This window comes from Lepisosteus oculatus, chromosome 5, assembly GCF_040954835.1.
Source record: "Lepisosteus oculatus isolate fLepOcu1 chromosome 5, fLepOcu1.hap2, whole genome shotgun sequence".
NCBI lineage: Eukaryota > Metazoa > Chordata > Actinopteri > Semionotiformes > Lepisosteidae > Lepisosteus > Lepisosteus oculatus.
Window position 1 is genome coordinate 46,246,554 of NC_090700.1, and position 14,726 is coordinate 46,261,279.

Consider the following 14,726-nt stretch of genomic DNA (forward strand, 5'->3'; position numbering starts at 1 on the left):
ATCCATAGAAAAAGACCAGAAGGCTTTACACAGAAGGAGACTGGTAGTGACTCGGCACTGCACAATACAACATCAACACACTGGAAACTAGTAGTGACGGAACTTGGATGGGCATAAAAACAGAGCTAATAAAATCAATGAAATTATTTAATTATATTGTATATACTAATTTCTGATGAAAACAGATGCTGAAAAACTACAGTTCCTCACAGCCTTTAAGAAGTGCCGTACATAAGCACTGATGCATTAAATCTCTCCATACCATAATGTATACCAACGACATCTTACTTATTACTATATATTGTATGGGTATACAGCCCAATATCATCACGCATGAAAGATAGATAAACTCTTTCAAACAAGTGAATAAATATATGAACTGATGCAAGGACACAAATCATAGAGACTCACACTGCATGCAATGATACAGCTAACAGGTCTTTTCTGATGTTTTTTTTTTAATTAATAGATGTTCTGCCACACACTGAGATCACACAGCGCAAACCACGACTCACTGAGGATCAAAAGCAGACATTACGCTGGTGAGCCTGACAAAGCATCTGCTTGTTTTTATATTATTTGCACAGCTTGACGAAATGCTGAGGCAATATCTGTCAAATGTGCCTTCTCTCTCGCCCCCGCCTCTCTCGCTCTCTCTGTCCTTTCGCAATGCGGTCCGACAGGGGCCAGGGCCAATCAGCTTGAAATCAGCAGAATTTCGCCAGGCAGCCCTCGACCTTCATCCCGGCTTCAAACAGACCCCCCGGCTCGGGCTGCAGCACTGCGACACTGGCCACCGGGCTGCCTCCTGTTCCCAGCAAGGTACAGCCCTCCCCAGAACCACAGCGCCAGGCCCAACAGAACCACACGGGTACCAGCAAAGAGTGATCGCTGCCTTTCCGCTCAGGCAAGCGGTCAGGTGACGCTGCTGCTCATTTCTCGTATCTTTCAACAGCTTTTCAATAGGAGCCTGAAAATAGGAGCCCCTGAGCCGCCGGTGCGAGACATGGCTGTTCTCAAAGTCCTGGTCTCCTTACTCTTCATTTACCACTTGAGTGGTGGAAAGCGGCTGAGAGGAGGCAGTTCAGGTGAGTACATGACATCAGAGGTCGCTGGGGGTGTCGCAATGTGTTCTAGAGAAATACTGCTGTGCAGTCGTGGTTGGGTTATTTAACATCCGGAAATCTAGAACAATTAAAAAGAATCAGTAGCAATCGGTAAGGAATTCTACTCCCAGGTCTCCCTCAGATTCATTTCTAAAACGTTTTGGAGTGTTTTGATTAGAAGATGAACACGGCTCATAATTACCAGGGTGGCACAGAAGTGATTTCATTGTTTTCTATGCTAAATGTCATTTGGATGACTGTACTTCTAATCAAAACATGGGTTTCAGTTAGGAATTTGTGCTTGGAACTTCTGAAGTGTCAAATGGCTGATTAGTCCAGGATAGGGGACTTGGAAAAGAAAATATTAGTGTGAGTATCAGGACATACAGTATGTCAGAACCGACCTTCTGTCACTAGCAGGCAGTTTACAAAATAAATAGAATAAAGGTGGCATTTTAGGTTTCGAAAGCATGCTCATTTCAAAGCAAATTAGATATTTTTCATATATTGTGAGCTGTGACTGAGAGACAAAATTGAGAATGGAGGCACTCAAAAGCGATCCCCATGTAAGCCTGCCCTGTAGTGGCACGCAGCAGTCAGACATCCTGTGAAAGCCACTCGTCAGACTCAGACAGGAGTGGACAGAGTGGTCAACAGCACAGGGCGTCTGGCCGGCCAGGGAGCAGCTACTCTCAAGAGGAAAGGTTTAGAAAAGGTTCATACCTGCTCCTGGCTGGCTCTCTGCCATCATCTTCACCATGCCTGCCTTCTTGCTCTTCCTCTTTTCAGTTTTTGCTTTTTGAGGCTGTGCCAGTTACTGTACCTTAATTCAAATCAACATTTCCATCTTTAAGAAGCCTGTCCAAACAATGCACTATGGGAATCCAAAGTGCAACGAGGCTGGAGAAACAGTTTGTTCTTGGAATTGTTCAGTGAACAACAAGAAGGATATACTGGGTTTTGGGAAATGTGGACAGCACTCGGATTCCCAGACTGAGAAGTGAGCCAGGGCACTGGGTTCAAACTGACGAGGATGAGAATTAACCTTTTACCTACTGGCCTTGCGAAGCGCCCCAGTGATTCAGGCACTGTCTGGATTCGACAGTTTCATAAAGCTCATTGCAGCATGCTCTCCATCACTCACCCTACCAAGATCGTCACCCCTGCAGTAACAGCAAAGCCTGGCTGCAGGTTTCTTCTTCTAATTCTTGGAGCAGTCCGAACTACAATCTTTTATTTTTTTACTTATTATGGACTTTCTGGCCTAATGCGTGGGTAGTTATCTTTAACCACAAAGAAAATATTTGAATTTGATGGGGGGCCGTGATATTCACATCTGGACAGTATTAACAATTGAGGTATCCCATCCCTATTTGTGGTATGTTGGGGCCAAGGTTAGAGCTAAGCTCCAGTCAAATTCAATTCATTCTTGTATAGTGCCCTTTACTAGAAGTCAACACAGAAGGCTTTCACAGTAATTTACAGAGTTATACAATAAATCAAAAGAATATTAGTGTAAGGAGATGGAAATTAGTTTAGTGTATCATAGTGGAACACTGTATCCATCAGGAATGGAGAAAAGGAGACCCAAAAACTCCAGAAGAGGAAAAATGAATATATAGGGGCCCAGTATTTAAATGACATATTTCACATACTGTATAGTGGGAGACACAGTGGCGGAGTTTTTAGCATTGCTGCCTCTAGGCTTCAGGGCTCTGCGTTCAATTCCTGGGGTGCTATCTGTGTGGAGTTTGGCATGCATATGTATTGAAAGTATAAATCAAGGTAACACTCATTCAAATGTGTATGATATACTGTATATTGTGCGTTCGCTTACTGTACATAGAAAGATTTCACCTTTATATCTTTATATCCACTTATTTTTTGTCAGTGTGTTCCAGAATCATTTCCAGGGGTGGTTGATGTGTCAGGAATGGTATTTCCTCACTGTACAGGCCATCAGCTGGTGATGGCCAACACGTAGGAGATCTGTTATGGCCGTATGCCCTCACACATGGATTGAAAACGTATCCTGTGCTACACAAAGATTAAATATAACTGCCATTCTTTACAGGAGAAACAGAACAACGTGGTTATGTGGTTCCAAATTAATACAGATCACAACTATAGCATCGTTTTTACCTTGGAAAACTCATATAGCGTGCTTGAGAATAACTGTTAACATGCAGGCTCTTGATAATATTCCATACTGCAACTCAGACACCCCAGAAGGACACCAGTCTGCTGGAGCAAAAAAGATGGCTTCCGTCCCCCAGTCCATCTTCCGGATGTACGCGGAAGGGGACTCCATGGAGGACACCTGCAGAGTCCTGCCCCACCAGCCGGAGAGCCTGGAGTCCTGCTCCTTCAACACCTCCCTCCCTGTGGTCATCATCATCCACGGCTGGTCGGTAAGAGAGCTCCCTTCCTCTCGCAGGCTCCCGCTGATCCACGAAAGCCGAGTCCCCCTACCTCAGGCCTGTCTCCTAACGCTCGGCCAAGCTCAGCCAGAGCCCACATGGCCCACTGTTTGGTAATGTGTGACGAGTTTGGACAGCCGGGCAGATCTCCTCCACGGGTCTCTGAACGTCGCTGTTGCCATCGTCGTCACGAACGGTCCTTGCCGTTCCCGGGGCCGTGACCATTCCCTGGATTCCCGGTCTAGGTGGACGGGATGATGGAGCACTGGGTGACGCACCTGGCCAGCGCTCTGAAGTCCGCCGTGAGGAACATCAACGTGCTGATCGCCGACTGGCTCCTGCTGGCGCACCAGCACTACCCCATCGCGGTGCAGAACACGCGCGTGGTGGGCCGTGAGATCGCAGACCTGCTGCAGTGGCTGTGGGTGAGTGTGGCGGCGCACTTCCCAACACGGAGAGCTTCTTCCAGGGGTGCGCTTGGGAGACGCAGAAAAAGGCGTCTCGGGCAGAACAACCTGAAAGCTTGGATTCCTCGATGGAAAATATTTATCAAGCTCAGGAACGATTGCCTACGATTGGGCTGCTTAACAGCATCTTACGAAGCTGTTTATCATGTGTAAAACCGTTTTTAAAATGACGAATTCTGACCAATGTGATGAGAATTAGATACTAATATATGAACACTCATACATTAGTACAAAAAAACTGTATTTGATCCAACAGAGTTTTCCATGTAATCTGAATACAGAATGAGTAATCAATTTATACAGTCTCAAATGACGACGTAACACTAAGGAACATTTAGCAGCTTCATTTTTTGTGTAATCGAATGCGTTATAATGTCAGCTCATTACATTCTTTCCTTTGTTCTGTATCCAACAAGGATTTGGACTAGGTTTCCAGATATTTACTGTCACTGGATTCCTGGCGTAGTGCTGTGGAGACTGCGAAAGAAAACAAAATAACTCGCATTTTTCACTGCGAGGCATCCTGACCCCGTGCCTTCACCGGGGGAATGCGATATTGACGGCGAACAATCGGGCTTGTGTTGCTTGCAGGAGGCCTACCAGCTCTCTCCGGACCGTGTACACCTGATCGGGTACAGCCTGGGGGCTCACGTTTCGGGATTTGCCGGCAGTTATATCAGCGGCCCCAGCAAGATTGGAAGAATTACAGGTGAACCACTCTGTCGCACAACTGAGTCTTGTGCAACACAGCTGGGCCTGCAGCTTACAGGAGGCGGCCCCACATTCCCGTTGTGTCTAATTATTAATCTCCGGGTGCACTCGCTGCATAATCCCGCCAGGACTAAAGACTCAAGAAGCTTCTTTTAAATGAATCATTCACATGATTTTACACATTATTAGCAGCCATATCACTCTGCAACTCACAACTGGCAACCCACTGAAGCTCAGCAGGTGTGAGCCTGGTCAGTACATGGATAGGAGACCTCCTGGGAAAAGCTAAGGTTGCTGCTGAAAGAGGTGTTACTGGGGCCAGCAGGGGGCACTCACCTTGCGGTCTATGTGGGTCCTAATGCCCCAGTACAGTGATGGGGACACTACACTGCAAATAGGAGCCTTCCTTCGGATGAGATGTAAAACCGAGGTCCTGACTCTCTGTGGTCATTAAAAATCCCAGGGCGTTTCTCGAAAAGAGTAGGGGTGTAACCCCGGCGTCCTGGCCAAATTTACTATTGGTCCTTACCAATCTTGGCCTCTTAATCCCCATCTATGAATTGGCTTCATCACTCTGCTCTCCTCCCTATTGAGAGCTGGTGTGTGGTGAGCGTTCTGGCGCACTGTGGCTGCCATCACATCATCTGTCGCACATTGGTGGTGGTGGAGGGGCTTTAGAATGTTTTTTTTTTTATTCCAGTGACATACATTACCAATAAAACAGGTCCCATGCTGAGGAAGGCTTCTTAAGTTTTCAACTAACTGGCACATCAGAGCAGTTGACTGACTGGAAGTGGAAATAACCCAGAGTAAAAAAGAATAATCTTTAATGGGGCTGTTGCATTCTCTTCCTTACAGAACTCCATTAGAAACCAGCGTGATAGTGGTCTGTGACAAGCAGGGTGCGATATATGCCTGTTCAGGGAATCACAAATCACAAAAGGACAAAAGAATGGCAATTTGTTTGAAAGCGAAGAGTAATGTGAATTACTCTTTGGAATTTATTTGGAGTTAAATAGAAAAAAATCAAGAAAACAAATTTGTTTTAAGAAGACAAAACCTTATTCCAGCCCTGATAGCTTAGTTCTGTTTTACATCTTCCAACTGGATCACTGCCTGATTCCGGAGGAGCCCGTGAAGCACAGGGTGTCCCACAGAAGAGATCAATACTGGACGCTCATGTTGAACAGTAACTGACTGACCTCTTCCTGGTACTGCTCTGGACTCTTGCCATCAGAACAGGGCTGTGTGCGTGTGGAACAAACTGCCCAGCCACGAGGTTGAACCCGATACCCTGCTTCTTTCAAGAAGCAGCTGGAGGAGGGCCTTGGATCAGCTCAGTAGTAACTACCTAACAGAAGGGCCAAATGGCTTCTCTTGTTTGCAACCTTTCTTGTGTCCTGAAATGGAGCCTTCATTCTCTCCCATTTCCCAGTTTTTGTTGGCAGGGATAATACCTCAGCACACAGGCCCATAGTGCTCCACCTTTTTCCCCCTCTTAATCACACGCTTTCCTTGGTAAATGAAACAGCCTTCCGTCTTGAAGGAATATTTGACACAGTGGAAGTTCAGCACCGAACCAGAAAACAACTAAATCAGAGTTCAAACACCCATTGCCAAAGCCATCTAAAATTCAGAAAACCCTTTTAAAGATTTTGCCTTTCAATTACATCCACTTACCTTCCAATTGTTAATATCTTGCAAATGAGTATTTCATAATGCCCCTCAGCTGCCCTTCTGCAGTGATGAAGAAAGGCGTGGCGTTTTAATGGTGTGTCTGTACCTCTGTCCAGGCCTGGACCCGGCGGGGCCGCTGTTCGAGGGCATGTCTTACACCGACCGACTGTCTCCCGACGACGCCAACTTCGTGGATGCCATTCACACCTTCACCCAGCAGCACATGGGCCTGAGTGTGGGCATCAAACAGCCCGTGGGCCATTACGACTTCTACCCCAACGGGGGCACCTTCCAGCCTGGCTGCCACATCAAGGACTTGTATCTGCACTTGGCGCAGTATGGCCTGTTGGGTACGTGGTGCTGAGAAAGATGGCAAAAGCCCATGTTTGGTCCTGAGGCAGGGTGGTCAAGGCAGCATTTACATGACTGCCCTTCCCTGCCTTTTCACGTCTCACCTGAACCAGGGGCTCGAGGGTCTGAACACTGCAGGCTAAGCCCAAGGTCATGGCTGCAGTTCTGTACAGGTCGCACAGTGAGGGAGCGTTGTGATATGTCTGTATTTAAGAACCCTGCACCAGTCACTGTTAGAGGAAAAAACCTGGATTGTGAATGCAATGCTTTTGTTTTGATTTCCCCTTTTGGTCTGAAAAGGAAGGAGTAATAACTAAAAGGGCTAGTCTTTTGTTTTGTATGAGGGAGCACTGAGCAAGAATTGAATCCTCATTTCAGGGAAGGTAAGCATTCACAGACAGACATGGCTTAGTAGAGACACAAGGTGTCAATGTACAATACTACAACAGCAGGCTTCCTCAGAGCCTGTGAATGAAAATGGATAATGGGAAGATGCAGTCGGCTTGCATGGTTTCAGTCAAGCTTGTTTCTTCCACATGAAAAAGAAAGAATGTGTTAAAGAAAGCAACTGTCACCCTTACATTATAATGAGCTGGATTTTGGTGCCATTGTTACACAAAGAGCCTCAGGGGGACAGATAATTTGCTGGAAACCAATCACTTCTTTGAAAGACAGATTCAGATCAGATTCCTTGTCGAGAGAAAATGTGTCGGATTTGTGACACAAAAGACAAAAGGCCTATCTGCTAGAAGGATGGCCCAATTCACTGCATGTTAATTTCCTGGACACTTGTGTGTAACTCGAATGTATCTGTTCCCCAGGATTTCAGCAGACAGTGAAATGTGCACACGAGAGGTCGGTCCACCTGTTCATCGACTCCCTGCTCAACGAAGACAAGCAGAGCATGGCCTACCGCTGCCACGACAACAAGTCCTTCAACAAGGGCATCTGCCTGGACTGTCGCAAGAACCGCTGCAACACTCTGGGCTACAACATCAAGAAGGTCCGCACAGGGTCTAGCAAACGGCTGTACCTGAAAACCCGCTCCCACATGCCCTACAAAGGTCTGTATCTTTCTGCACTACCATGATGTGTATTTTACTTTTGCCAGCAGCCATATCGCCCTGCAACTCAAAACTGAGAAGCCAGTGAAGCTCAGCAGCTGTGAGCCTGGTCAGTACCTGCATGGGAGACCTCCTGGGAAAAACTAAGGTTGCTGCTGGAAGAGGTGTTATTGAACCCTGTGACACCCCCTCTATTTGGGTCCTAATGTCCCAGTATAGTGATGGGGACACTTTACTGTAAAAAGGTGCCATCCTTTAGATGAGATGTAAAACCCAGGCCCTGACCCTCTGTGATCATTAAAAATCCGAGGGCGTCTCTCGAAAAGAGTAGGGGTGTTACCCCAGAGTTCTGGCCATATTTTCATTGAACTTTACCAATCATGGCCCCATCTATGAATTGTCTTCTTTCACTGTTCTCCTCCTCACTGATAGCTGGTGTGTGGTGAGTGTACTGGCGCACTATGGCTGCCGTCACATCATCCAGGTGGGGCTACACACTGGTGTTGGGGGAGGGGAGTCCCCATTACCTGTAAAGCACTTGAGTGGAGTGTCCAGAAAAGTGCTATATAAATGTAAGCAATTACTATTATATAATTCATGACCTATTTGTTTTTTTAAATGATTATTTCCCAACAAACTTTTCAAACATTAAATACGTTCTTTGGAAAATTGCAATAGACCTCTCCTGGGTATAAAAGCACTGCTTACAGAGACGCAAACAGCAAGAGGAAGGTAAGAAAAACTCTCCCGAGACAGAGAATGATTAACAACTCCTGGTGAGTCCAGGTCAATAAAAGTTTAGAGCTGCTACATAGCTGATACTGAAGCACCTCTCTCAGAATGTGGTCTTTTCTCTCGAACACATGGGATTCAGAGAGAGAACGCTTTTCAGTTATCAACACAGAAGAAAGTGTTTCTGCTTTGTAACATTTTCATCCGTGTAGTGTACTGTTCGTCCATAATAAATTAACATAAGACTCCAGCAAGGATGATGTCTTAACCACACACATCTTATGAAGACCCCAAATGTAAAAGACAAGTGTTGCATCAACGTGTAATTATTCCAGGACACAGTGAAACTAAAATCAATGCTTTTCCTCTCTGACAGTGTACCACTACCAGTTCAAGATTCAGTTCATCAACCAGATTGAGCAGATTGAACCTTCTCTTACAATCTCCCTCACGGGCACTAAAGAGGAAAGTGAGAACCTGCCCATCACTTTGTAAGTAATTTGACTTCAGCTCAATCAAACAGCCTTATGACCCCTTATCTCCTTTCTTAACACTCACAAACACAAGGTTGCACATCATGCACAGCCTCCTGCTCCATGGAAATATCTGCTTATGCTGCAGTTGTGCTCTTAATATCCTGTTTGCACTGATGCCTTATGGGAAATGCCTGACGTACACGGAGGAACACATCTATGATGAGTTTCACCAAATAAAAACAGAACATCAAATACTATCATAATCACTGCTGCGTCAATCATAAAAAAGTGTTCAGTGTGAAAGAACTAATGCATCCAGCCAGCACAGCAATAATCAGCTCTATAGATCTAAAATCCTCAGTCTCTTGGGTTTTTACATAGACGTGTATTGATTACTTCAGTCCTCTCTACACCCAGTGGTAAGTGTTATATTTTGACATTTCATTCGTCCTTGTGAAAGCCTGGGTCAGGACACCCGGTCAATGGGAAACTGCCCACACCTGCGGGCTCAGCCTCTCCTGACAACACTGAGTCGATAAAGAGCCACTGGGCAGACTCCATCAGGCCAAGCCGGCTTCCCGATCATTGAGAATCATTCTGACACGAGGCGCTAACTGCCACTCTGTAATATCAGTGCAGTCGGAGCTGAGAGGCTGGAGGCACTTCTTTACTAAAACCGTGGTGGATTCAGGCAGAGGCAGCACACTGCCAAGTCATCCTGTGCATGCTGAGTCACCACAGGGAATTCAAGAAGGGTCTGGATCTTGGATATTGAAGCTGCTGACAGCAGTCCTGTACAGCATCCACACGTAATAACCTGTTAATCATATGCCAACTTACTCAGAAACAAGACACTGCCAGAAAATGTACCTCCCATTTTATTCCTCAGTATACTGCGATTGCATCTATTTTTTAAAAGGATCACAGCTGACAGGGCTGTGCTCAAATAAAGGGGCTTGTTTAAGGCATGTCATGTGACACAAAGATCATCAGAGTTCGCCTCTTTTGTAAACCTTAAGGGTTTGTGTGCACATGGCCCAATGGGATATGTGTTAATCCCCGATAGGTTTGCATCTGATTCTTCACTGTTATTGGAAGATCAGATACTTTGCATAAGGAGTCAAACACGACGCAGCACACTCGCGCTAAACAAGTTCGGTCTGTGCCTCTGCCCCAAGACACAGCACAGTCCCACACAGTGAAAAAGCGGGGAAGAGCCAGCTAACGCCAGCGCCACTCTCTTTCCTCTGCAGTGTCGAGGAGATAACCGGCAACAAAACCTACACTTTCCTCATCACTCTGGACACAGACATCGGGGAGCTGATGGTGCTCAGGTTTAAGTGGGAAGGCAATGCAGTGTGGGCCCACATCTGGAACAAGATGAGGACCATCATGCCCTGGAGGAAAGGGGCCAAGGGGCCAGAACTCACTGTGGGCAACATCCGGGTCAAGGCTGGAGAGACACAGCAGAAGTAGGTTTGCAGGTTTAAATGGGGCGAGTCCTCTTGAGATGGGTCTGAGGGGGCTCCACTGACAGACCCAGAGGAGGACAGCAGGGTGGGTAGAGCAACAGAACAAGTACAGGTTTATTCCAGCAACCATGTCACCCTGCAACTCACAACCGGCAGCCCACTGGAGCTCAGCAGGTGTGAGCCTGGTCAGTACCTGGATGGGAGACCTCCTGGGAAAGCTAAGGTTGCTGCTGGAAGAGGTGTTAGTGGGGCCAGTAGGGGGCGCTCACCCTGCGGTTTGTGTGGGTCCTAATGCCCCAGTATCGTGACGGGGACACTATATTGTAAAAAAGCGCTCAGATGAGACTAAAAACCGAGGTCTTGACTCTGTGGTCATGAAAAATCCCAGGGCGTTTCTCTGTCAAGATTTCCCATTGGCCTTTACCAATCATGGCCTCCTAATAAACCCCATCTCTGAACTGGCGTCATCATTCTGCTCTCCTCCCCACTGATAGCTGATGTGTGGGGAGCGTTCTGGCGCACTATAGCTGCTGTCACATCATCCAGGTGGGGCTGCACATTGGTGGTGTTGGAGGGGAGTCCCCATTACCTGTAAAGCGCTTTGAGTGGAGTGTCCAGAAAAGCACTAGTGTAAGCAATTATTATTATTATTATTATCATCTCTTTTCAGCATGGAATAAACTTTTACTTGTACCATTGCAGCCTATGCATGCCGATGCACCTATCTACTTGAACTAAGGTAGAGCAATGTTAAGTAGCACCAGTCTTGGTATGTAGCTTTCAATTATACATGACAAAAATGCACATAATTCCAACAGACACATGCAATGTGTGATGTGACTAAGCTGTGGTTTCAGGGCTATTAACAGAAACAGCAACTGAGCCAAGAAATAATTTGAATCATGACTAAGTATGACAAGAACAACAGTCTACAGTGGCTAATTGTAACAGCACAGCTTTCCAATATAAAGATAAATCACTGACGCCTGTATACACGGGGACTTTTTAATATTAATACTCCTTTGCATGTAAATGTGTAGGATTTGCTTTAAATGTTACTTGGTGAAGCTCTGTAAACTGTGTTTATATGCTGGGGTGCTAAATCTGTGTACAGAGAGGACATTCTTTCAGCATTCATCCAGATGTTTCTGTTCCAACATTGTTTCTGTGCTAATATTAACATAAAGTGTATAGAGAAGAGTTTGACATTGTTGTGCTTCACTTGAATATGGATTGGCTTCTCACTATCCTTTAATTACCAGTAAACAACACTGCAGTTGCTTTCCAAACACAGAAATAGAAAGTGGTTTTGCCGAAGCGGCCGATAGAAAAGCTATGAGCTGAGTTCTGTGCGCCCTCTAGTGTACATGAACCTACAATGCAAGTCTTAACCACTGACCTGTCATAGCTTGAGGAATGTGTTTTGCAAAAGCACCTAATTAAACTGGAGTTGAGGTCTGACGGTGAAGCCAGCATAAAAGAAAATATTATCCCATAAACACGTGCAAACAACAGGGGCCATGAATCCCATATAGCTCACTTGGAGCCCACTTGGGTTTTCCAAATGTGTCTTCAGTTTTTTTAATCACCAGGTGTTTAACAATAGAGTGGCAGTGGTTCGCATTGCAGTTCCCCTGCAGAGCTGGGACCCTGGGTTCAGTTCTGGACTGCGGCGCTACTATCTGTGTGGAGTTTCGATCTTCTCTGTTTATTTGCTTGGGTTTCCCTCTGGGTCCTCCCACAGTCCAAAGACACGCAGTTCGGTTTGCTGGCTCTGGTGCGAGAACGAGCCCGTCTGTGCGTGCGTGTCTGTGCGTGCCTTGTGATGGGCCGGCGTCCCGTCCAGGACGGATGGAAGAAAGGAGGTGGATGGTTGATGGATTTTTACAATAATCAACCGTGTCTTCATGTGTTGGCCTGGATGCCCAACACTGACTAACACTACTGCCCTCTTCCCCTCCCAGGGTCTCCTTCTGCCCCCAGAGCGAAGACAACAGTCAGCTGCAGCCTGCTCAGGAGAAAGTGTTCGTGCGCTGCGAGGAGAACCCCAACAGGAGACGGAAGAAGAAAGTCAGCAACTGATCCGCAGACACGGGGCCAGGAGGAGCCAGGGGATGAAGACAAGCGAGCACCACTTACACGGGCGGTCACCACGCGCTCGGATGGTTTTGTTTATTGAAGAAGTTTCTCAAAGGCGAAAGTCTGCATGTTTTCTTTCCTTTCTCTATCTTGTAACAAGCCATTCTAAAAATTCTGACGGGGGGGAAAAACTATTTTTTATGGGTTTTAAAAACAAAGGTTTAGTTACCAAACAAAAAGCTTTACTACAGCTTGCGTTGCCAGGAAGAAAAAAATCCCAACTGAAGGGCACATTGCCCTGTACAACGCTATACTGAGCATCGCTTGTGCTGAAAAGGGGCACCTTTAGTAATCTTTAAGAATCACAATCCCCTAAGTTTTATAGGTACAGTTTTTACATCAACTGCCACACAATTGGGAACAATGCTTAATATACCCAGTCATGAAGACTCAGAAGGAGCTAAGGAGTAGTACTGCAACTCAAGGGGAGCCAAGCTGATATTCGATTATCAATGCTATCTACAGTAGGAGCTACAGACAAAGACAGCTGCAATGACAGAGTTCACTCTACTCTCTGGCACAAGATATATGGCACAGAACTTAAATAGGGAAATGTAACATCACCATGTACTGTACAAAGAAAAGTACCAGTTAATTTTAATAAAAAGTGAGAAAACCGTTTCTGAACTCACGCTTATCCTAACTTCACGACTATACAGCAGACTCGAATAGCTGCTTGTGAGCATTTTCATATGCTGGAAACACTTCCCACAAGCACATGTAAGCCACTTACTCAAGATCCATTTTCATTTCTGCCAGCCATTCGCATTGAGCCTGGGCTGTGCTGACAGAGGGAGAGCTACACAAGACTGATGAAATCCTTGTGTGGGCGTCCTGTTTCCAGAATTGGCCAGGGCCACGCGAGTAGTCTTCAGAACTGGAAGCCGAGATGACGCCTGGATGAAGTCTCATTACGTCAAGTCACAAAGCCAAGTGCTCATGGTGTCAACAGTGGGATTGAGCAGGCAGGGTTACCCCCAGAATTTCCTCTGGAGCTTTCCCTGTGTTTCACGGTCAAGGCAAAACTGAGCTCAGGAAAGAGAGGGTGACAAGTCATCAGAGGAGCCTGTGCTCCAACAACCCCCATATATAATTCTCCAATTCGATCCAGAAGATGAATAACACATGACACTTTTGACTCATTAAATGGTAATAAAAACAGTTTGAGGCTTTTGTCTTCCTGCAAGAGGGCTGGGAATAATGCCAGAATCACTGTATTTCACATTTAAGATGCCACTCACAGATGTGCAAAGGGTGACTGAACTGAACATAAAGTAGTGGCATTTAATGTTGTTCATCAAGACATTAAACTTCATGGTTTGATTGGACTTGTACTTTTCACTTGATTCGAATTTGATGGAGCATCAAACCACATGACTGTACAGTGCAGGGACAGAGCCCTCTTGCAGTGCAGACTCACCCGAGTCCTGTAGGAGTTGGGGTTGCAGTCATGGCTGTCTTCTCACAAAGTGAGACTTACGGCAAGTGGCCGCGGCAGAGGGCGTCCCACGGGGCCAAGCGGCGAAGATGACACTGAGAAGAAAGAGGGCGCTTCTCCTGGCGCAGCCTCGACAGCTTGCTTGCTTTGGGCGATCAGGGGCAGCAATCTGTTCTCCTCTGCCTTTAATGAGCGCCGGCGTGACGGGTCGGCTTGCATGGTTTCTAGCCCGGAGGAAGGAAAAGAAAAGTGACGCACAAGCCTTTAGTCCATCCACAGTGCAGATCACAATTTGACATTTTAAAACTGGACCGAAGCCCTCACAAACAGAACAAAACAAAGGTCAAAAATACATCTAGGCTGCGATATTTCATTAGTAAAGACTATTTTAATTAGACTGTAATTATTACATTAGCAAACAGGCAGCAGCAGGAGAAAAGACAGCAAAACAACGTATAATTAAAACATTTGCACATGCATTTTTGCTTTAAAATTGATCTTTATAGTTGTTCATCACCCTAATCCTGCAAGTGGACACTTTCAAATGTCCTGCTAACATGTTGGCCTGAAGCTTTTATCAGTGAATGAGTCAAAATACATTTTTTTTACCCATTTTTCCATTGCTCTGCACAATGATATCACTTTTTGGAATGAATTCCCATAATTCATCAAT

The 14,726-nt window shown here is 45.9% G+C and overlaps 1 protein-coding gene across 2 annotated transcripts; it reads left to right on the top strand.

Annotated features, from left to right (window-relative positions):
• Window positions 1-681: 681 nt before the first annotated feature.
• On the top strand, window positions 682-13,236 carry lipca (lipase, hepatic a). Of its 2 annotated transcripts, none has more exons than XM_015343362.2 (10): window positions 682-871; window positions 956-1,088; window positions 3,327-3,517; window positions 3,772-3,951; window positions 4,585-4,702; window positions 6,498-6,731; window positions 7,554-7,796; window positions 8,905-9,019; window positions 10,258-10,476; window positions 12,441-13,236. In XM_015343362.2, the coding sequence occupies exons 2-10, from the start codon at window positions 1,007-1,009 to the stop codon at window positions 12,556-12,558; spliced, it is 1,500 nt and encodes a 499-aa protein (XP_015198848.1). In that variant the 5' UTR covers window positions 682-871; window positions 956-1,006; the 3' UTR covers window positions 12,559-13,236. The 2 variants fall into 2 exon arrangements, with proteins under 2 accessions (XP_015198848.1, XP_006628848.1); XM_006628785.3 differs by having other exon boundaries at window positions 682-822.
• Window positions 13,237-14,726: the final 1,490 nt, after the last annotated feature.